Source organism: Penicillium cinerascens (genome assembly GCF_028974065.1).
Source record: "Penicillium cinerascens strain IBT 15544 chromosome Unknown contig_1_segment0_segment0, whole genome shotgun sequence".
In the NCBI taxonomy this organism is placed as follows: Eukaryota; Fungi; Ascomycota; class Eurotiomycetes; order Eurotiales; family Aspergillaceae; genus Penicillium; species Penicillium cinerascens.
Window position 1 is genome coordinate 376,616 of NW_026695287.1, and position 21,798 is coordinate 398,413.

Genomic DNA, 21,798 nt, shown 5'->3' on the forward strand with positions numbered 1-21,798 from the left:
GCGTGAGGAGATGCTTGGAGAGAGATACCTTATGTGCTGCGACGCCATCCAAGAATATACGAAATGTAGGCTCATCCGGAGAGGGAGATCGAGTCTGGCCAGAGCAAGAGCGGCCTTCTTGATTGGTGCATCAATTAAATATTAAAATACACTTCACGTCTCTCGGCTGGCAAGCCCCTGCCCCCGAGGTGATAACGAGACGTTCGTTAAAGGATCGTCGAGGCCGCTAGTACGTTGGAGGCATGCCTCCCACGGACGGGGCCAATTGGATGGTATGATTGGCTACAATATACTCAAATACTGATGCAGTGGGCCCACAAGGATAGAGCTCGCCCCTGCCAAGACTAACTACACCATTCCTAAATAGGAATAGACCAAACTGTAAATTTGACGACCTGGCTTTGGCGTGGGTATAATCTGGCTGTGTGTGATACAAATATAGTAGCTAAGAAATCATTTTATCAAAGCAGAGGGTCTGGATCTCCCTCTTCTCCACGTCGAGTCTCTCCTCGATTCATTTGACTCCTGACCTTGTCCTTTTTGGCCTACTGCGGCTGACGCTTGGGCCTACCTAGTTTGGCTTTACATAGATCGTTGATCTTTGCCTCTAATATGGCCACGGTTTTTTGGAGGGTAGAGATCTCATTATATTGCTGGGCCACTGTCTCTATCCCTTGCTGCGTATTTTGGTTCCAGTCGTGCTGTCGTAGGAACTGTTGCTCTAGACCACTGTCCCATTAAGTTAGCATAACTAATTCAAATCAAGTTGCAGCGATTCATAAAAATCAAACTAGCTGAGGCTATACTCACTCTACACGATTATGTAGGCTAGAAGAAGTGTCAGCTAGGGCTGGGGCTGGGGCTATTTGGAGGGTCAACCAGAGATATACTGGGTGCAAAGGTCAAGGATGTTGTTTCCAGGAGGCTTGAAAGCTCCATCCTAAGCCAATCCGTCGCCGTAGTGGGCTCCCGAGGCGTAATATCCATTCTGTGCTGGCTTATGGCTGGCACCGTCTAGCGGTGGCTGATTCTCGTATATATAAGATTGTTCCTCCTCGTAATCACAATCTAGATCCTCCGAAACAGCACGAGATTCGGGAACACTCCAAAGGTCGGAGGCTCGGGATAATCTGGTGTCACGCCTTATGAACCATTGATTCTCGTAACCCGAGTGCTAGTCAAGAGTATCGTACGATATAGTCACTCAAATCGTTCGGCAGATCACGTCGTAGGCTAGGAACTAGGCAAGGGTTTAGTACGTAGAGGAACCGAGATAGAATATATACCCCAAGAAATTGGGGGCTATACCAGGACCCACTGAACACTTGGAGTGCCATTAGTCTAGCCCTTTTTGCACGCCCTCTGGTTTTCCGAGCGGCCTACGCCGAACAACAAACGCAGGGTACAGGGGTCTTGGGTCTTCGATTTATATGCCTATAAGCCGTGACCTCAGTTGGAACGCAGAGATACCGCGCAAAATTAAGCCTAATCATATCGCTGTTAGTGTCGAGCACCTTTGAGACCGCGAGGGGATATAGGTGACTACTGCAGGAGTATGATTAATGCCCCTCTCTAATCTGCGGGAGATATGTATACGCTTGATTATCTGCTGCTGCTGAACTGGGAATGAGATAGGGGCCAGTGTGGATGTGCAATTTAAGCTAAAATCACGGGCATCTTTTCCACAATCGCGTAAAATAGCGTCTTGAACCACCTAGCGACCCGACGTGGGCATTTTCTGGTGTTCCTTAGCTAATTGACTAATCCGCTAATGATAGAAAAGAGGTAGTAAATCTGTTTAATTGCTCGTTGTTGCGATAATACCATTTACTACCATTGTAGCTAGACTGTATAACATAATACTATACGAAATCCCCACTTGACCACCTCAATTAACTAGGAGCGGGCTGTTGGTGGGTAACTATCGTGGGCCCATAACACTCCCGAGATGCCCTGCTTTGATCTAGTTCGTAGGCATCGGCTAACATATTAATGGAAGGCAATTTTTGCGTGGATTAAATTCACGATTTGCCCACTTCTTCTGAAAACATCTTTACGCACTGGGTGCAGTTGAATCTCCCACCGATCCATCTTGAGGGTCTATCGTGCACTCCGATTGATTACTGCTTAGGCGAATACAATGTCCCGAGGTCGGTACATACCTTGGACCTCCGAAGAGGAAAAGCGGCTTCTGGCGTGGCTGTCACGTCTTCAGCATCTGCCCTGGTGGAAGATAAGCTAGGAGTATTTTCGAGAGTTTGGAATCCCACGAACAATTCATTCCTTGCGAGGGAAATTGGACTAGCTGCAGAAGGGCCATGAACGCTAGCGTCCTATCTCCTAGAGGGCGTCTGAGTTTCATCATTTAGCAGCACGCCGGGCACGTCGACGGGAGCAGAGGCTTATGGCAATATTCCCAGTGTCTCCTCCACCGCTTATTCTTAAGAAATCCGATCCTCGATTTCGTCGACTACTGCAATAGATGCAGCGGCTTGACATTTGTCGAGAGGACGTATTAGCGGATACTCCTCCCGTCGCGGAGAATCACCTATCTCCCCTCCCACAGGCCCGGAGCAAGCCAGGTGAGCCCTGAATATACGAGCATCAATTTGCAGACACACCACTTACGGCTCTTGTGATCAAATAGAGAACTCTCCTACCTACCAGCCGTCCGGCCACTCGCCCTACTCGTCGCAAAGTTTCTGGAAGATTTATAATTATATCATTGGAGGAACCGACAGGAAAAGGTGAAGAATGAATTGCAGGAGCACGAAGATGTACAATATGAATACAGTCAAGTAATTGTCTTTCTGGCATTCGTCCTGATAGCAGGCTTCAATATTCCATCTCTATATACAATGGCACATGTGCAGTATCTATTTCCAGCGATTTCTATCCGTGCGTACTGCCATTGGTCAACAGAGGCGAGAGCTGCCGCGGAGAATAACTTACACTGTTAATGGATGGGTTGGCTTCCGTGGCTCTTTTTGCAAGCAAACTCGGCAGGAGAAGTTTGAGTCTCGCTGGGGACATCCCTGGTAAGGTACGACGATCAGACAAACGCACGCGATTGAGCACAACACTCACTTTGTCGAGCCCCTTGCGGCTTGTTGAGATCCGAGCCTTTCTGTTCCGGCCTGAGGTTGACGTAATGGCTCAGGGTTATAGAGTGTGTAGAGTCGAGGCAGAGGACCCTGGATCGGGAAAAATGAGACGTTCTGATTGTGTTTATCGGCGACCATGATGCTGTGCTGGGAGCCTGGAGCGGTTTTGGGGGATGTTGAAGCAAGAGGACAAGCACATCCCAGCAAAGATTGGTCTCGGCGCCAAAGCTCGCGGTGGGCCTCTAGGTTGCGCTCAGATACGCATGTGATGGAAAAGGATCCGCAGAGGGTATCGTGTTACTTATGCACGAAGCCCGTTTGGGGCTCAACAGATCGCCGCGGTCAAATTGTGGTACTGCCAATAGGAAGGCACATTTGCGGGGAGAGTGGCGTTTCGGCGGGTACAGTGGGGATGCGGCTGGTTGGTAAAAAACTAATTTCCCATAATTCCAAATAAAGCCCGAATTAGGAGCGGCGTGTCATCGTATCTTGATGCCGCACGATTTTAGAAAGCAAAAAACAAGATTCGAATGCTCTGGCTTGAAAATGGTATGGCCCAGTGGTAATACCTGGCAGGGAATACACCTCGTCACGTCTCCATCAAGCTTCTCAGGGACGCTCCCAGCCTTTGCCGGAATTTGTCGTCGCTCTCGTGATAAAGCAATTTCTCTGAAAATATCACCATCCCTGGTCGATTAATCTTCGGGAGAGACCTTCTCATCAAATTCAAGCAAAAATTACCATAACGGGCATGTCGTTTGAGAGCTGATACAGTAGAGCCTCCTGCCACTCTCCCGACAGGGACCCGCATGCCGGCCTCCGCTAGCGGTCATTTAGAGATCACCCCATCGTAATTGTGTTATGCGCGGTACGGTCTAAATATCTAGTGGAAAAATACCACGGTTCGGGCAAGAAAAGCCCCACAGACAGCTCCTAGCGCAACGGCCTGAGCCACCTCATTTGACTGAGCTTCGAAATAGTCCGTTCTATTGTTACATGAAAGATGGGCCGAGATATCTCGCTCCGTACCCACGCCAGACTCCAGCCGAGGCACACGAGCTACTCGGCTATGCCAGGAGTATACTTGGTCAGGTATGCATTTCTTGTAGCATGTGCCTATTGTTAGGAAGTACTGTGGGTCACGAGATAGAGCCAGATGTAACGCCCATGCATGAGTAGTGCGCATCATGATGACAAGCCAATACGTTCAATACAGTGGATCCAATAGCACTAAGGACGGTCTATTGGAGCAATCTAACTCTGAAGTGACCGAAAATATTTCTCTCTCGAGCAGTGGCGAGCATCTTTGATATTCTACACATACGAAGGTTTGCACTGTTCGTGTTGAACGCTTACTCTGACTGCCTAAATTCTCCTCCATTCTACTTTCTCATCGGTGTCATCATGCAGGAACAAAGTCACGGTCAGTACTCCCCGACCTGAATCGACAGCTTCGTAGCTTTCATCTTCTGCTGCGGAAAGACCTTTCCCTCAGGCCCTTCTACGAGGCATGCACTTTCTCACGCAAAATATGACTGAACGTTCCCAAGTGAATTCACAGCGGGTTGTATCGCCATTCGAAGAACGCCAGAAACCCACTTTAGGTAAGTGCTTTTCCGACCGCTGTGATAAGTGCGATGACTGAAAAAAATCTAGATGGCCACCCTCCGAAACGTAGAGGGCCTAAACCCAATTCAAAACCGGCCTTGAAACGGAGGCAACAATTAAATCGCCAGGCTCAAAGGTGGAGGAAACACAGACTCCAAGCCCAAAATCACAAAGACTGATAACGTACAGAACACATCGCGAAAGAAAGGAGCAGTACGTGCGATATCTTGAGCATGAGATTTCACGCTTGCAGGAAGAGAACAAGAACCTTGCCGAAGCCTACGCAGCTATTCAACCAGAGGGTAAAATGCCACTGTCACTTCGGGATGAAAATGAAAAACTGCAAAAAGGTCTTGGTTCGCACAATATCGAATATCGTCTCGAAAGAGGGCAGCGCGGCTCGTTGTGCGACTCGGTGAGAGGGAGCCAATCGAGTTCAGTCGCAGCGACTAGCACCGCGATGCGAGCGGTCGGGACTCAAACCGAAAAGCGAGTGTGTACCTACGAACGTAATGATGCTCTCGCTCCATACAATGTTTCCATGGCCTCTTTGAAGCCCCTGCCCAGCAGGGGTTCCGCGTCTGAAGTAGTGTGGCTTCCCGGAAGTGAAATGCCAGCAAAATCTAAGCACCCACCGGAGAAACCTCAGAGATCCTCAAAAATTACTGGCGTATACATCCTTGTTGCGTCTAGCAACGAGACTGATGTGACGCTTTTCACTATCCCAACGCTCAGCAAGTCCCACTCTCACGCAATTGTTATGGATCTTGCAAAGATCGACGACCATCTCAGTTGGACAGATAGAATCCGACATAAGCTCATTGAAAATCGGGCTGAGTTTCAAATCGGTGGTGCTTGCTATGGTAATGTCTACATCACGACAAAGTACGATTTCCAACCATATGAGACGATGCGTTTTACGTGCTTGATTCAGAAATGCCTCACCGGTAAGAGCCGTTAATGATATGAAGTTCCGTGTTCTTTGTAGTTAACGGAAGCAGTGCTCGGCAATAATATCACAATATCTCGAGCATTACGGGAAGCAGATCCAGAAGTGGATAACAAGATGCAGCCAGCAGCACCGGCGTCATTTGCATCTGATGTCCAAAGCCAGGGACGCACCACGAAAATCACCAAACGTGGTCGCTTCATACATCAACCAAAGCAAAGAACGACCGCTCCGCAACGCAAAGGAAAGATTGGTTTTGCCGCAGGTTTTGGCCAAGTAGAGACAGACCTGCATTCTCGCGTGCCTAGAGCTTCCAGGAGATGGACAGCATCAGAGAAAATGCAGTTGCAAGTGTTACTTGAGATTTTAAGTACCCGGAAGCATTTTAGCTGGAAAGAAGCTGCACAAGAATATGAAAAGCTTTTTAATGAAGGAAGAAACCCAGTTTCTCTTGCACGCAAAGCTCGCTCAATGGGCTTCCCAGGTCTACGAAAGCTCAGGCAAAAGCATGCAGACCCAACAGAAGTCCAGCACACTGTTTCTTCCAGCGAGGATTTTGCAATTGAGCGTCTCTCTGAAACTTCACCCGAAAATTTACCAGGCGCGGAGTCTTTCCCAGACTTCTCTGAAACCCGTTCTCATTCCCAAGAGCGGGGCAAGCCTTGGGCCTCCTCGGTAGGTTCCACGGACGAACATCGATTCGTGAGGTATACTGTACAAGGTGAAACCCATGCTCCGAGTCAACTAAGGGGCAAAGAATGCGTCGGGAGCATTAAATGGATGTTAAATTAGATCAGAATGCCAGATATCTAACATTGTGAATCGATCAGTCTGGACTTGGCTCGCAGATTCTATTCACTGTTGCAAGACACACCGGACATAATCTCAAATGATTTTGAGGCTTTGACATATTTTCAGAGATTACTGATTATCTTCTGTCCCTATCTAGCACGCAGCTATTGTATGCGTCGCCTGCCTGCAAAAGTTCTTTTCCACAATGATTTTTACGTATTGCTTTATTGGTGACCTCACGCAGTCAAGGAGAGCAAAAAGAGTTTAGTTTGGCAGGAACGGGTCACCTGTCGCTGCGGTTGTAGACCGTAGCGTCAGATAGGCCCAAATGACCCAGGCCCAAATGACCCTGGCCAAACTAGGATGGTGGAGGGGACGGTGGTGGAAGCAGCAGAGACAGCGGTGCGGGCGAGCCTGTCTGGAACCGGTGGGTGAGCTTGTACAGAACTGACGCGTTCGTCGTAAAATAGACCATGAACGCCTCCGAGGTCCACCTCCCTAGCATCTGAATCTGGTCGTCGAGTATCCCACTATCGTGCGCATGCTGAGCCGCACCCTTCCGAAAGCTTTGACCTGAATAGCCGTGTGTCTGTATCCCAAGTGTTCTTAGCTTAGTAGATAAGGTCGAGAGGAAGTTGTTGCGGCTAAATGGTCTTCTGCCGAAAGAGAACAATGGGGTGTCGGGCCCTCTGGGGTCGAGAAGTAGCAGTTTCCGAAGCGCGTCAACTGGGCATGCGCCATCTCCCGTCTTTGCAAGGATAATTTGCAGCACCCCTTCGTGACGACGGTCCGTCTTATTGCGCTTGAGTGTGAGTTGCGCGTGGCCTAACGAGGGCGAGGCGAGAATCTGACGTCTGAGCGCGTTAACTTTGTGGCGGAGAAGATAAAACGTGTGCTAAGGTCGTCAGTCTTATAGGTGAATTCTCCGAGGCGGAGGAACCCAGCAAATGCTACCCGACACGCGGTTGCGAAGTTTAGGTCGTCTAGGAGGTTCGCAGTCATCTCTGGGGGGCGTAATAGCAGTGCGACGAGGTCCGCCGATATTTTCGTAATAGTGTTATGCGAAATTGGTTTTCTGACCCGTACTTTTGTTATGGGATTGAGCCTTCTCGCGCCGTCTATTAGTCGTCGGAAATGCTTGTTATCAGAGAGTTAATCGTCAAGAAAGTTGTCGATATGGTAGGCTCGGAGAGCTGCTAGGTTGGCGAGTGCGGTGTCAGGCTTGACAGCCTTTTGACTAGCGTTACTAAGGAGTCGTGCGCTTAGCCATGAGGTCAATGAATATCTTGCAACTGGCCATGCGGATAAATTCTGAAGCGCGCAGTGCTTTTCGTAATTACGCTGAACGGAGAGGTAGACGGAACGTGTATTAGCGCTGAGTCTAGTCCAGAGCAGTTTTAGGTGGCCTGTATGAAGCTGAGGAGCTCGTGAAGAGAACCACGCGGGCGGCTTAATACCGAGAGGTCCTGCTAGTGGGGACAAATGTTAGTAATGTCTTCAAGATTATTATATGAGAGCGCATCTGCTAATACATTTTCCCGGGAGGGGAGCCAGTGTGGCATGATGTGGATGTCTCTCGCCGCCGCTAGGATAAGTAGGCTCTTTAGAGGTGCGTTGGGCGGACTATGAAGAAAGCCTTTCTTGAGTCCCGTGTGCGCTGTAGAGCTATCCGTGTGGATAACGAGAGTATGATGGAGCCAATGGTGGCTGAAAAGTAGGAAGCCTTGGTGGATGGCATCTACTTCGTGAGTATTGATGTGCGTATGTGCGTCCTGAGCAAGGGCCAATGTGGCAGCATTACTTTGATGAAGCTGGTCATAATGGGCCAGCCAGCAGTCTGATATAGACTTGAATGAGAAGAAGAAGAACCCCTGCCCTATACTAGAGGCATCTGTATAGAGATGCGTGATAGTACGGCGGTAGGGGTTAATCAGGAGTATGCCGTTGAAGAGAGACAAGGAGTCCCTCCACCATTCCAAATCGTCACGTACCTCGTAAGGAATACGGCGGCGCGCGCTACTCCCATGTGGGAAAGCGGCTTGGAAGGTGTATAGGGACTGTAACCTTGTTCTTCCAAGCCGGACAACTCTTGAACAGAAGGCTAGTAAGCCTGTGAGGCGCTCTGTTTGCTTGAGGGAGAGACTCGCCGCATTCAGGGCAGCTGCGGCGTCCAATGTGGCGCGGCACAACTTCTCTGGTGGCAGACGAGCTTCCATTGCAATAGAGTCGATCTGGATACCTAGGACTGTAGCGTAGGTTCCTTGCTGGTCCTTTTTAGTATTGCGAGGGATACGTAGGTAGTCGGTGACTCTGTTATAAACCTCGTCGAAGGGACCCGTGGGGTCGGGCATTGAGGGAGACTGGGTAATTGCGATGAAGTCGTCTAGGTAATGATTGATGTAGAATAAAGGTAGGAGGCATTGGAGTATCCAATGGAGTGCCTCGGCGAAGAGGTTGAAGAGAAATGGAGCCGTTGCGAGACCGAAGGGGAGACAGCATTCGACATAAGTGGAATCGTTCCACTGGAAGGCAAGGAGATGCTGGTTATCCTCGGTGACAGGGACTATTTGGAAAGCGTCCTTAATATCTCTCTTGATGATTGTGCAACCTGGGCCAGATCAGATTGTATGACTTGCTCATAGATATTGTCGATTGACATGTATTCGACAGCTGACCAGGAGTCGGGTATGTCCTGGTTAAGGCCCTGTCCAGGGGGCCAAGATAGGTCATGGATACGGCGCCATCCCCCATCGTGCTTAGGGACTAACCCAAGCGGTGAAACGAAGGAAGGCCCAGAGGCTAGTCGAACACGACCGAGGTTATGGCCGTGATCATACCTGGTTCGTGTATGTGGTGGTTAGAGGAGTAGCGAAACTGCCTGTTGCCCCTATAGTTGACCTGGACACCGTAGGTCAGGATGCCAGCGATGGTGGACCCGAGATCGCCTGGATGGTAGCGTATGAGGTTGCTCTAGCCTTTCGCGTACAGTGGCGACGGAGAGGATTGTAACCTTGGGAGCTCTGGGTTAAAAACGGGGTATTGAACAGCAGTGTGGGGTCTAGGTGGGTGCCTCTGCGGTATTAGGCTTGGAGGGAAGGGATTAAGGACAACGCTGTCGGTGTCACTAGTGCAGTTCCTTAGTGCTATCACTTGTTAGTTCTTCTTGCGGCAGGAGAAGGCGCCATGTTTGCTGAGGCCGCATGCCGTGCACTCTAGGCTAGAGTAATAATTAATGGGAGTGGTTTTATTGGGGTTGCCTCACAATGCCTTTAGCCTCACCATGTCTGTAGTTAGCCTCACGTGATATCTACACCGACATTTCTGAGGGCCTCTTCCTCCTACAACTGCCTCACGAGAGTCAGTTGCTGGCCTCTGCGGGTAGCTCGTCATCTCTCACGCAGTCAAGTGTCAATTTTGTCCCTCCCACCTTCCCTCTGTATATAGAATCCACTACAATACAGACACATTGCCCCCCTACAAGGGAGCGCGGACGGGGCCTATCTGACGCTACGGTCTACGACCGCAGCGACAGGTGACCCGTTGCGGCCAAACTAAACTCTTCTTGCTCTCCTTGACTGCGTGAGGTCACCAATAAAATGCAAGATAGATTGGTCAAAGAGTAATCGCACATCCGTTTCGGGGCCAATGAAACAGGCTTAGAAGTATGTACTGGAACTCAATTCTGCTTTCATAATAGACTGGTGCAGGCCAGGAACAAAGTCGCACCATCGAAAATAATTCCCGGAATTCTCATGTGAAGCGTCAAGTTGATTTTCAATCAACTTGGTCTTCTATTTGTATAGTTATATAACTTCCCGTATCCATCTGACATAACCAATAAATTTGTATGTAGAACCAAAGTAATCAGCTTACCAACGACACGGCTTCAGCAACCTCAGGTGTGAAAGAGATTGACTCGTTCACCAATTTGTGGCTTCCAAGTAGATCATCGATCCACCTGTCAACAGTTCTCCAATCCCAAAGCCCCTTAGGTCCCCTCAGGCATCTGTGCTGCTTTAATACCAGAGAGATCTTGGATTCAATTGCACGGCATGATCGATCAAATCCTCGCCGCAAAATTAGGCAGCGGACTGCTTTATGCCTAATACCCCGAGATGAGAAATAGATGATGATTATTAACTCCTTGTTTGAGCATCGGATATCTTGAGGCATCGTAAAGAATTTAACATTCCTCAGCCTTTCCAAATCAATTCAACAGTAACAAAAGATGTGAGGATTTGGCTGATTAAGAAGTGTTTTGTCTTGTAGTTAGGCTGAAGTAGGCTTAGAGCCCTGTTCAGTAGCCCTTTTATGGGTATCTACCATGTAGCTACTTTGAGGGTCGGGATGGAGCTAAGTTAAACAGGCGGGAAGAAATGTCATTATCTTAAGCCATCGTTATCATGAAGGGACGCGAGTGGAAGTCTTCAGCGAATTTGTTATACTCGTTAGCAGCTCTCAAATCTTGTCCGGCACTTTCTTGACGGTCTCATTATAAAGTTTTGAGGATTGTAATTATGTGAGGGAAGATCTTCGGTACAAGACTCGAGGCCTCAAATAAAGATGAAATCGCTTCTTATTCCTTGACTCACCTGAGCCTATAAATTCAACGGTTTTCAGGTTTTCTTTCATTACTCCTACCTCACGTACAATTATCTTTGTAACATCCAAATATGCCAGTTTTGCGGAACAATAAGTCTACCGATGCAAAAGCGAAAGGCGCAAACTCGTCTGGGATCCAGAAAAACAAAGGCAAAATCAACAAGCAAAAAGTAGAGAAGGGAAAACTCCTCGAGCAGAAAGCCAAGGCACAGCAAAGCAGAGATGCAAGGCAAAAAGATCTCGAGGCTCTTCGGCAAGAAGTCGAAGATATCCAATCTCGCTTGAAATCGGAGGTTTCCGAGGATTCAAAGCATAGACTCGAGGATGAACTCAAAGAAAAGCTCGCCCGCTGCCAGGGAGCCGAACAATCAGTTGGAGAACTGAACGAATCGATCGAACAAATTGAAGACGATCTGATGGATATTGATGAAGATACCACTCAAGAGCCTACGCATATCAATGAGACCCAAGCGAGCGATACGAATACCATAGAAGTTCAAGAGAATGATGCAAGTACCAATGAAACTCAGGCAAGCGATATGAGTACCAATGAGACTCAGGGAAGCGATAAAAATACCAATGAGACCCAGACAAGCAATACGAATAACATAGAATCTCAAGAGAACGATGCAAACACCAATGAAACTCAAGGAAGTGATACGAGTACGAATGAAGATTCGCAGCTTTTCGTCAATCAGATGGAGTCGTCGTTGAACAACGAAGGTCTAGATCAAGAAGCATTGGGCCAACCTAAAGATTATAAAGACTATATTTTTGTTGACTTGACATTGGATGACGAAGATAACCCAGATCAGCTATTTGAAGACGGTACGGTAACTTTGAAAAAGAATTCGCGGAGCGGACTTAGCTATCTTAACTCATATGGGCCCAGAAACAGCGCTATGACTATTTGGAGCTCGAGTGCAGCCCCCAATGAAGTGAAAGAATGCACATATCTCCAAGGCGATCCTCACCGGAAAGCAATGGATCCGGACACAACCGGAAAACTCTTGTACAAGTGCAAAATTGGCAAGATCAAGAGAGTTGCCTGGCAACCCAAGGAAGAAGGTATTACCATGCTGGACTTAGTGGAATCAGTGGAAGAGTTGAATCCCGAAATCAAAAAAACAAATCCAAAATACCGCTATCCACTCACCACGGTTCTTGTTGACTGGAAGGCGAACATCGATTTGCCTGATGTTTGGATTAGCCGCTCGGATTGCAAGAAATTGAGTAGCTCAGCGGAAAGTACGAAAATAGATCGAAGAATCTATGCGGTGGCTTTGAATCAAGTGCGAAACTACAGAAATTGGGCAGGAAAGCGGCTTGACAACGAATGGGCAGGAAACAAGAGAGAAGGAAAAGATCAAAGTCCTTCTATCCCTCCAGAATCACCAGAGCCCGAGGGGCAAATTTCGGCCGAGGCTCAGAACAACCAGGTTCAGAACAGCCAGGTTCCGAACAACCAGGTTCAGAACAGCCAGGTTCCGAACAGCCAGGTTCCGAACAACCAGGTTCAGAACGGCCAGGCTCAAAACGACCAGGCTCAGAACGGCCAGGACCAGCATTCCCCCAGCCACGCTATATTGAGCCATGGCAACGAGGAAGATGCCCAGCAAGAATCTTTCAGCGAAGAAGCCAATCAAACGGAGAACATAAGTGACTTCTACGAGATATTCATGGAGAAAAAAGATCTTGACCCAAATACGCCTTGGAAAAGCATGGACAATGCGACTTTTGGTGAGTTCGTAGCGGCGACAAAGAGCTATATCAGGCATTCGAAGGAACAGAACATCATTGTTCAGGATGACATGAATTTTGGAAAGTCTTTCAAAAAATGGATATAAAGATTTCTTCACGTAGATGAAGACAACAAGCCTTGGAACCAACAAATCTCGACTTGTTTCTGCTGAACGTGAGGAGTATAGCAACAGGGATCAGCAACCGAAAGTTTTGTTTTTGTTTGTTTCTTTATCTATTTTTTCTCTTTCTTATTCACAACACTTGGGCACTGTCGCAGGCGGCGAGGCCCTATGCTCTGTTTGGTATATTGCAGCATCTAGATTGACAGTGATTCTTGATTAAATTGTCTCGACTAGTCTTTTTACGCTAGTGGGTATCGCACGCTTTTGAAGTTTCTCTCTCTGGTTAGTTTCGACGCGTAAATAACTCTCGCGGTCTCATTCAAGAAGTTCCTGTGAAGAAGAACCTATTTCCTCACTGTGTTCGCGTGCACTTTTTCGGAGAAGCTGACGACGCCGACGCTAGAATCAACTGATGGCAGGCCTTTTTACGTCGTTATCTACCAGATAAAGGACAACCGCACTATAAGAGGCAAATGAGCCATCATACGTTACTTTGAAAGCTCCAATAGCAAGTGCGGCAACACCTTAGCTCTCCGTCTAACAGTGGACTCGATATTTGTTGGCTATGCTCCCGAATTGGACAAGGAGCTCCACCTGCAGCACACCAGACAAGGCCGTCAATTTGACCCTTTGAGGCACTGCCGTCAATCTTGGGCGGTGATTCTGTGAAATTCTAGGATGCGGGTTCTAAATTACGCATTTTGGGTACAAGCGAGAAGGACGAGGCGAACAGTTTATTTGCCGCAATCACACGGACAGGGCGCGGGGTCCCTGAGGGTTGCTGTTGCTTACGCACTTGCAAACATTTCCTGGTAGCCGGGGACTGTTCCCTTGGTAGTCTCCGTCTGAATGGCAATGGAGCTCGCCACTCGTCGAAATCCCATGGATGAGGAAGATGGCTTTCATAGGTTCTGGAACGAGAACCCGTACTGCGGCACCGATTTCGCCTGTGTTCCACTCTCTTACCCACTGTTTCTCCGCAAGAGTGTAGAGCGTTGTGCGGCTGTTTGACATAAGTAGAATGGGAGGACTAGAGTAGTCTGAGGCTGGCCAGGAAGACCGCAAAATGCGACATCTCGAGCGACTTGTTTAGCGCAGCGTTCGGTATGCCATCTGGCCCAGGTGCTTTGTATAAAGCTATCTCGGAGACTACTATAGTCATTTCGTGCTGTTTGGCTGCCGGTGTTTCGACTCCAGAAGAAATTAAGTAGCTCTGACAGGCCTACTTGTATAGTCCATTACCACAGCTTTTCACCCAATAATTGAGGCTTCTGTTCTCTTGAAATTCACCATGCCTCTCATCATGGGTGTCTCTCAGTTTGCTCCATAGGCATACTTCACGGGCAGGCCAACTGGGATGACACCGCTTCACCCGATTGGCATTGATCTCAGGCCCCCAGTGCTAGTGAGGTAGTTGACTCCCGCACAATAACAAGTTTTATTAGTGACCTCACGCAGTCAAGGCGAGCAAGAAGAGTTTAGTTTGGCCGCAACGGGTCACCTGTCGCTGCGGTCGTAGACCGTTTCGTCAGATAGGCCCCGTTCGCGCTCCCTTGTAGGGAGGCAATGTGTCTGTATTGTAGTGGATTCTATATACAGAGGGAAGGTGGGAGGGACAAAATTGACACTTGACTGCGTGAGAGATGACGAGCTACCCGCAGAGGCCAGCAACTGACTCTCGTGAGGCAGTTGTAGGAGGAGGCGATCCTCAGAAATGTCGGTGTAGATATCACGTGAGGCTACAGACATGGTGAGGCTACAGACATGGTGAGGCTACAGACATGGTGAGGCTACAGACATGGTGAGGCTACAGGCTTTGTGAGGCAACCCCAATAACACCACTACCTTTCAGGGCGACCTACATAGGGCAGATATATTTATTATCATCGCCACCGGGATTGACTAGGGCTGATTTCAGAGCGTGCACGCCATTTAGACTGCGGGGAGAGTGTTACCTAATAGATAGCTACTGCGCTCCAGAGCTATTAGAAAAGCTCAAAAAGAGTCGGCCTTTGACGAATGTTATAGTTTCTGACTAAGCTCCCTACAGCTGCCTTTGCTTATACTTCGAAGGTTGCTTTAATGCAAGCTAATAGTGACTTTCCAAGACGCTGTAATCTGGACTCCTCAATTGCCGTTCCAAAGCATTCGTTCCACTGCTGGCTCAATGTGCAGTGTATAGTCCATTTCTTTTGAGTTTAGTCCCTATAGGGATATCCACATATCTTATTTTGAAGTAGGTTATTGGGATGAACTTGAAGTAAAATATAAACTATTTGAGGGAATAAGAAACTGTTGTAGTTCAGAGGAATGAATTGATTATTTATTCAGAGGGAAACATGAGGCTATATATATACAGCGAGAAGATCAAGTTGATTGGAAATCAACTTGGTTCTTCGTATGCATACTTCGGGATTAATTCCGATGATTCGGCTTGGTTCCTGGTCTGCACCAGCCTCATATCACAACATTCCCCCTCAGGATCGCTTTGCTGGCAGGGCGATACTGGAGTTGCGCAGAGCAGGCAGGCCTCGGTAAAACTCCTCAAAAACCGTCGCGGGAAAATGAAGTGGAAAGAGCGCCTGTGCTGTCATGCATGTTGCCTTGGAGTTTCTAAGGCGTCGACTCCCAAGAGGCTACAAACTTGGCAAAGGACGTAGGCCCCAATGGCTTGGTGAGACCATCTGCGGCCTGTTCCTCAGTTGGAACATATTGAAGTCCAATCTCGCCTGTATCCAGCACGGCTCGCTGATAGTGAAACTTCACATTGAAGTGCTTTGTCCGTTTATGGAATTCGGGATTGCGCGATAGCGCGATGGCGGACTGGTTGTCAGCCATGATGTTGGTGACCGGAGACCGGTACAGCTGCGTTTCGGTCAGAAAGGTGCGGAGCCACTGCAGATGCAGAATGGCATTGTACTGTCCGATGTATCCGGCATGAGTGGTAGACGTGGCCACTTCCCCCTGTCTCTTGGACGACCAGGACACTGGCGCTCCTGCAAGCTGGAATACATAGCCAGAGGTCGAGTACGCACCTTCAGTGACGACGGAACCACCAAAGTCGGCGTCCGTGTATCCAATCAACTGTCCACTGCGGTAGGTAATACGATGAGATTGCGTGGCTTTGATATAGCGAAGCAGTCGCTGCAAAGCGACTTGATGATGCGATTGCGGCTGGGACGTGAAGCGACTCAACGTACCCAATGCAAACGCGATATCCGGTCGCGTGCCGACCATCAGATACATCAACGAACCGATGGCGGTCGCAAACCGTGCTTTTGCTTCCTCGTCCAAAATTTCTTCGTCTGGACGATGATTCAAGATTTGCTTGGGATTCATCGGCGTGGACTTTGGCTGACAGGTCTCCATACCAAATTCGGAGAGCACCTTCTGGATGTACTGTTGTTGGTGAATGGATACGGACCCATCAGCATGATAGTCGAACTGGATCCCGAGGAATGAACGCGGGATGCCCAGGTCATTCAATCGAAACTCTGTTTGCAATGCCTGTTGCACTTGTTCTATTTCGTGCGTGTTTGCTGCAGCAACGAGAAAGTCATCGACATAAACACAAATGACGCAATTCGGTTTATAGAACACACAGTTGTCCGATTGTGCCATGATGAAACCATGAGAAGCCAGGACGCGGTGGACGCATTGGTACCAAATCCGCGGGGCCTGCTTCAGCCCATACATTGAACGGCGCAGCCGACACACGTACCCTGGTTCTTCGAAGCCCTCAGGCAACTCCATATAGATGGACGAGTCGACATCACCATGAAGAAATGCGGTGACCGCGTCGAATTGGTGGAGTTCCCATCCGCGCAACACGGCGCTGGCGACAATGCAGCGGACCGAGTCCATCCGGGACACAGCAGCAAACGTTTCGTGATAGTCGATGCCATGTTTCTGCCGGTAGCCTTTGATGACCAATCGCGCTTTGCGCGTTCCGTTGGCTTTGGTCTTGAAGACCCATTTGCAGCCAATCACATGATCTGTGGCGGGGACGTCCTCTCGCCGAACCTTGTCCCAGGTTCCGTGTTCCAGGAGCGACGCATATTCTTTCTGGATGGCGGCCCACCATTCCAGCTGGTCTGGGCCCGACACAGCGTCGCGAAAGGTCGCCGGGTCGACTTGTCTGGCCGGTGCGGTATTCAAAGTGCCTGCCGAGTACACCTTGCCTAGTGACTCCAGGGGTCACCTCGACGGTCTTCGTCTGCGACCATAGATCGAATACCCAAGATCCGATGTCAGGTCGTTTTCTTGCTGGCTTGGATTGGCCACTGGAAGTGTCTCCTCTTCACGCCTAGGTGGCGTTTTCTCTCGCTCAATCGCCAGAGGTACTGGCGATGCCGGTGGTGTTAGCAGCCCTTTGGCTGAACTTCGGTGGAAAGACAAGTGATGGAGGAGCGTTGTCCAGGAGGTCGTTGCCTGTTTCCCCCTCGATGAGTGGCGCCAACGGGGTCCTCTCATCGAACTCGACATTACGCGAAAAGACGGTCTTTCCAAAATGTATCTCATAGAGCTTGTACTGGTTCGGTTCACAATAGTCTAGCAGTCGACACTCGGATGATCTCGGTCCGAGTTTTGCTCGATGCTCTTTTGGGATTAAGACTCATGCACGGGAGCCGATCCGTCGCAGATGCAAGAACGAGGGCGGTTTTCCATATAGAACTTCAAACGGTGTCTTCTTCTGTAAGATCGATGCTGGCGCGCGTAATTTCAGATAGACCACCATGTCCAAGAGCTCGACCCACCCGGATAGTACGATTGGTGCGTTCGGCCAGCCCATTTTGCCCTTTGCAGTATGGCGGCGATGTGGAAGCGTATTTAGCTCGGAATCTAGCGGTGTAGTATTAAAGATAGAATGAGACTCGAGCATTATTTCATATTCAAATTTCTGAACTCTTTTTACTCATCGAGAACACGCCATCAAAGGATGATAGAGGCCCCCAAAGCCACCGCGGCAGCAAAAACCCCAAGCATACCACTCAGTCCATCCCAAGTCAACCTGGATCCAAATTTTAATGCCGCATTTGATGTAGACGAAGCACTCCCGGTAGTAGCAGTCGTAGAAGCAGCACTCTCAGTAGCCTGGGCATCGGTTTGATGATGCACAAGAGTTATCATTGGCATAACGGAAATACCCATAAACGAAGACGCGACTGAGGCATTAGCAAAAGTCTTCTCGACATACGAAATGGGATAGGTAGCGGTGATTGTGTTCCACAATTCCGTAACAGCTGTCCCATTCCACGTTTTGGTCATAGTTATTTCCTCGACATCCGAGACGGGTGGCAGGCCCTCACAGCATATTGTGACCTTGTAATTCGAGACTATAGAGTAGCATCCAAGAGATACGTCTGCCGTCATGGAGCTAGGACAACGTTAGCTAAACAATCTCTAATTCGTTACTTGCACAGACTCACCGCGGACAGCACATGACAGCGCTCTCTTTCGGGTCCAAAAGCTCAACTAACAGGGTCGCTGGGTTTGGAAATAACTGCTCACGTTGGGAGGTGCTCAGTATACCCCAGGCGCTCAGGGAATTGTCGGCATCACGGGCCGCAACGCCGACGGTAGCCCATCCCGCTGGACAGTACAGTCCTGGTGAGAAGTATGTTTCCTGATAAATTTCCGTGGGGTTTAAATTGTATGACGTTGTGGGCGTGATGGTACCTGTTGGGATACAATCATAATTCCAGGTAGTCGAGCATTGTTCCGCGAACATAAAGTTAGGACTAGTACCGCGATAGCCGATCATAAGGTTGCTCATGGTAGAGCAACTTGCCGGGGCTGTGAAAGTGGCGGTGATAGGGCCCCAGTTGTTGAAGGTGTATCCATCACTAGTGGTGATGCTAGGCATGTTTTTTATTGCTCCTTAACTCGAGGACTGGAATATTCCTGCACGTCAAAGAAAGCCGGGGATGGATTCTGGAGCAATGGGGGAAGCCAGGGCTTTAAAGAGAAACGTACAAAGCGTCCCCAAGGGGAGGGTATGAAGACGGACCCAGGGCGGAATACGGCGTTAAAATGAGGAATGCCCAGTACGCACGAGTCATCAGCTCGTGTCAATTACATCCCTGCCCTTTGTACACACCGCTCGTCGCTAATACCGATTGAATGGCTCAGTGAGGCCTTAAGATTGGCTCAGGAGGCGGGGCTTGTAGTGGGCTCGTTCCCCTTCCTCGTAGGTAAGATATTGCTGTCTGACCGGGCTCGGCGAGATCTGACCAATTGTTTCCCTGGAGAAAGCCCCGGGGCTCTAGCTCAAAGGTTGCATCAGCTGGGCGGCTATACGACGTTTAAAATTGTGGCCCGTGGTCCCGCTATGCTCAATTGTCCTTAGTGTTTTCTAGTGCGTGCTCGGTCGGGCAAAAATTGGCGACGGCAGAGCTAAAATCGATTGGCCAGAAAGAGTGTGGATTTAGCCCTATACAAGATTTGAAAGGTATGAATTTGGGATTCTAACGCCAGAGAAAACACCGCTTAATGCATCATCATGAACAAAATACGAAAATCATCAATGCATAACTAACCACGTCTCGAAGGGCACACCCCTAGCCTTTTGCTTCCTATACGACCGGCGGAGAAAAGAACAAGCTCAAAATCAGACGACGACGCGTTCTGCCTATTAAATCACACCAGTAGCATCACTCGGCAGCAGGAGTAAGATACCGATCCCGGAAAGTGCGCACCGCATTATTAGCAGTACGCTCCGCGTCTCGCGATTTATCGATTAAGTAAGCGATCTTGCACGACAAATCCGTAAACCCCTGATCGACCTCGATATAGTTTGCTTCAGGCCCAGACAATACTAGTGCGGCATGATGAGCCTCTTTCCACACAAGCGGATGCGAGATAAAGACAGAGCGACAGTTTAGGAGATACTTCCCTCTACCGGAGAATCTGCGTCCCTCAGTATGAGCAAGGAACATATACCGGCAATGATCTTCAATAGCAAGAAGATTAAATCGAATATCGTTCTCATCATCTCAGTCAATAACACGCACGCTAGCCCAGCTCTTCCCAACAGCCGACTTGAGTAGTTTAGTGCGCACAACGGGGCTAGACTACTCCGCCAAACGAGCTGCTTCTTCTTATCCTAGAACGCAATAACCGGTAGGAAGGATCCATCGGGCGCGATTTCGCCCTGGTCAATAGCTGCAATGCGACGACGCACTTCGTGGTACGGCGACGCGATCCAATCCTAGGCGACCGTGGCGGCAGGTATAAATAAACCTAAATCTAAGAAAAGAACTGTGTTCGAATCAGTACGCAGCGGTCCCCTGACGACTCGCCCAACGCATAAGGCGATGTGAACGCCTTCGGCCGCTACCTCCCTACCTCTACAGTAAACGTATATATTAGAACCGTACTGCTGAACGCCGCATCCACCTAGAACGTATAAGTCGCTGGAATCGGCACCATAGAGATTGGGTACGTGATCCGATTTAAAGTCGCCACGTCGGCTAGGCTGACCAAAAATAATAAGGAATGGTTGAACGGGCTAGGTAATAACACAAGATAGGTGATACCATATTTAGAGTGGCGGTACACCACACGCCTTCCTAAGGACTAGATCTCGAAAGAGACAAAGCAGGCGTATACAAGAAAATCGCTGAAGAAAACAATATATATTAGGTACGCTTCTTGTATCCTTCATCCTTTGGGGTATAGGTACTTCTCTGGCAATAGTCGTAAGCTACTTAAAGTCTTTTGGGAAGCGATGGTTTACTGTAGATCTCAAATACTAACAAAAGATGTTATTGGCTCGCGTCGCAAATAGCAGGAGAGCTATGCTCGTGTGGGGCGAGACGACCCTTGTACTATAAGGCTTTTTGGTAATATGCGCGGGAGGTGAAGGGCATAGACACGAGCAATCGAGAAAGCTAAGGTATCGCACTGGAAACGGTTCCTTGATGAGGCTGGCGAAGGAAAGCTTTGGAAAGCGGCTACTTACATAAAACCGCGAGACTCCTAGGGGCACATCTCCACTCTCAGGGTAGGTGACAAAGAAGTAGCCAGCAATAGAGAGAAGGCTCAAGCTTTCATAGGCCCTTTCGTCCTAACTATAGCAAATCCCAAGAGGAAAATATAGCCCACATTCTAACTCGAATCCCGTGGCAACCAATCTCCAAGCTTGAAATCCGTCAGTCCCTTAAAGCGGCCAAGAGCTCAACAGCGCCAAATGGCCTCCTGTCGCTAATATAGAAATGCCTCTAAATATATCTTGGGACACCATTACCTGGATAGTCGCCTCATCAATCAACCTAGGCTATCACCCCAAAAGGTGGAGAAATGCCTGGATCGTAGTCTTGCGGAAACACACTGACGGCTTTCGACCCGAAGGGAGCTTCCATAGGGTAAAAATGACAAGCCTAGATGTGCGTCTCTAATCTAAAGGTATCCCGGCCACTGCCTAGACCTGACTTGCAAGTTTTATGAGCGGACGGTAGGCTAACATCGGGTTTGACGATTACGACACGGAGGTAGCGCCACTAGACAACGCTGGGCTCGCTCAAGGTTCCCCTTTGTCGCCCGTCTTGTTCGATTCAACTGTGACCTAGTTGACCAAGCCGTCAATTTGGACGGCGGTGTATGGGCCTTCATCGATGAATACTTCCGCTGGAAACATCGACTGTGACAAGGTTAGCGATTATTCGCGCCTTAGCAACATTAAGACTTACCAAAATGCACAGAAGAGGCACGCGCCGCATTCACGCGTGAGAAGCCATCATTCAGCACACCCAAAAAAACCTGGAACAAGCGATGCATTGCAAGCATATGCTCTCGTTTGGTGTCTCTCGCAGGTGGTCAAGACAAATTGGGCAATCTTCGAGGTGCTCGCAATCATTAGAGGAAGAGAAAATACAAG

The 21,798-nt window shown here is 48.9% G+C and overlaps 6 protein-coding genes across 6 annotated transcripts; 2 read left to right on the top strand and 4 right to left on the bottom strand.

Annotated features, from left to right (window-relative positions):
- Positions 1 to 4,635: 4,635 nt before the first annotated feature.
- On the top strand, positions 4,636 to 6,554 carry N7498_001712 (bZIP transcription factor; the record flags this gene model as incomplete). Its single annotated transcript, XM_058448774.1, has 4 exons — positions 4,636 to 4,708; positions 4,841 to 5,659; positions 5,714 to 6,336; positions 6,492 to 6,554. 4 exons carry the CDS (start codon positions 4,636 to 4,638, stop codon positions 6,552 to 6,554), a joined length of 1,578 nt encoding a protein of 525 aa, XP_058311118.1.
- Positions 6,555 to 6,811: 257 nt separating this feature from the next.
- On the bottom strand, positions 6,812 to 7,455 carry N7498_001713 (uncharacterized protein; the record flags this gene model as incomplete). The annotated part of the gene is made up of 2 exons (XM_058448775.1): positions 6,812 to 7,348; positions 7,408 to 7,455. The coding sequence occupies 2 exons, from the start codon at positions 7,453 to 7,455 to the stop codon at positions 6,812 to 6,814; spliced, it is 585 nt and encodes a 194-aa protein (XP_058311119.1).
- A 467-nt stretch (positions 7,456 to 7,922) lies between these two features.
- N7498_001714 (uncharacterized protein) lies at positions 7,923 to 9,204 on the bottom strand (the record flags this gene model as incomplete). The annotated part of the gene is made up of 2 exons (XM_058448776.1): positions 7,923 to 9,061; positions 9,129 to 9,204. The coding sequence occupies 2 exons, from the start codon at positions 9,202 to 9,204 to the stop codon at positions 7,923 to 7,925; spliced, it is 1,215 nt and encodes a 404-aa protein (XP_058311120.1).
- Positions 9,205 to 11,126: 1,922 nt separating this feature from the next.
- Positions 11,127 to 12,902, top strand: N7498_001715 (uncharacterized protein; the record flags this gene model as incomplete). The annotated part of the gene is made up of 1 exon (XM_058448777.1): positions 11,127 to 12,902. The coding sequence occupies one exon, from the start codon at positions 11,127 to 11,129 to the stop codon at positions 12,900 to 12,902; it is 1,776 nt and encodes a 591-aa protein (XP_058311121.1).
- A 2,631-nt stretch (positions 12,903 to 15,533) lies between these two features.
- N7498_001716 (Ty1/Copia family ribonuclease HI) lies at positions 15,534 to 18,786 on the bottom strand (the record flags this gene model as incomplete). The annotated part of the gene is made up of 3 exons (XM_058448778.1): positions 15,534 to 17,101; positions 17,909 to 18,297; positions 18,350 to 18,786. 3 exons carry the CDS (start codon positions 18,784 to 18,786, stop codon positions 15,534 to 15,536), a joined length of 2,394 nt encoding a protein of 797 aa, XP_058311122.1.
- A 787-nt stretch (positions 18,787 to 19,573) lies between these two features.
- On the bottom strand, positions 19,574 to 20,130 carry N7498_001717 (Lipopolysaccharide-modifying protein; the record flags this gene model as incomplete). Its single annotated transcript, XM_058448779.1, is given in 3 exon segments — positions 19,574 to 19,815; positions 19,863 to 20,025; positions 20,041 to 20,130. Coding segments are annotated over 3 exon segments (495 nt in total), but the record flags the coding sequence as incomplete, so codon positions are not given.
- Positions 20,131 to 21,798: the final 1,668 nt, after the last annotated feature.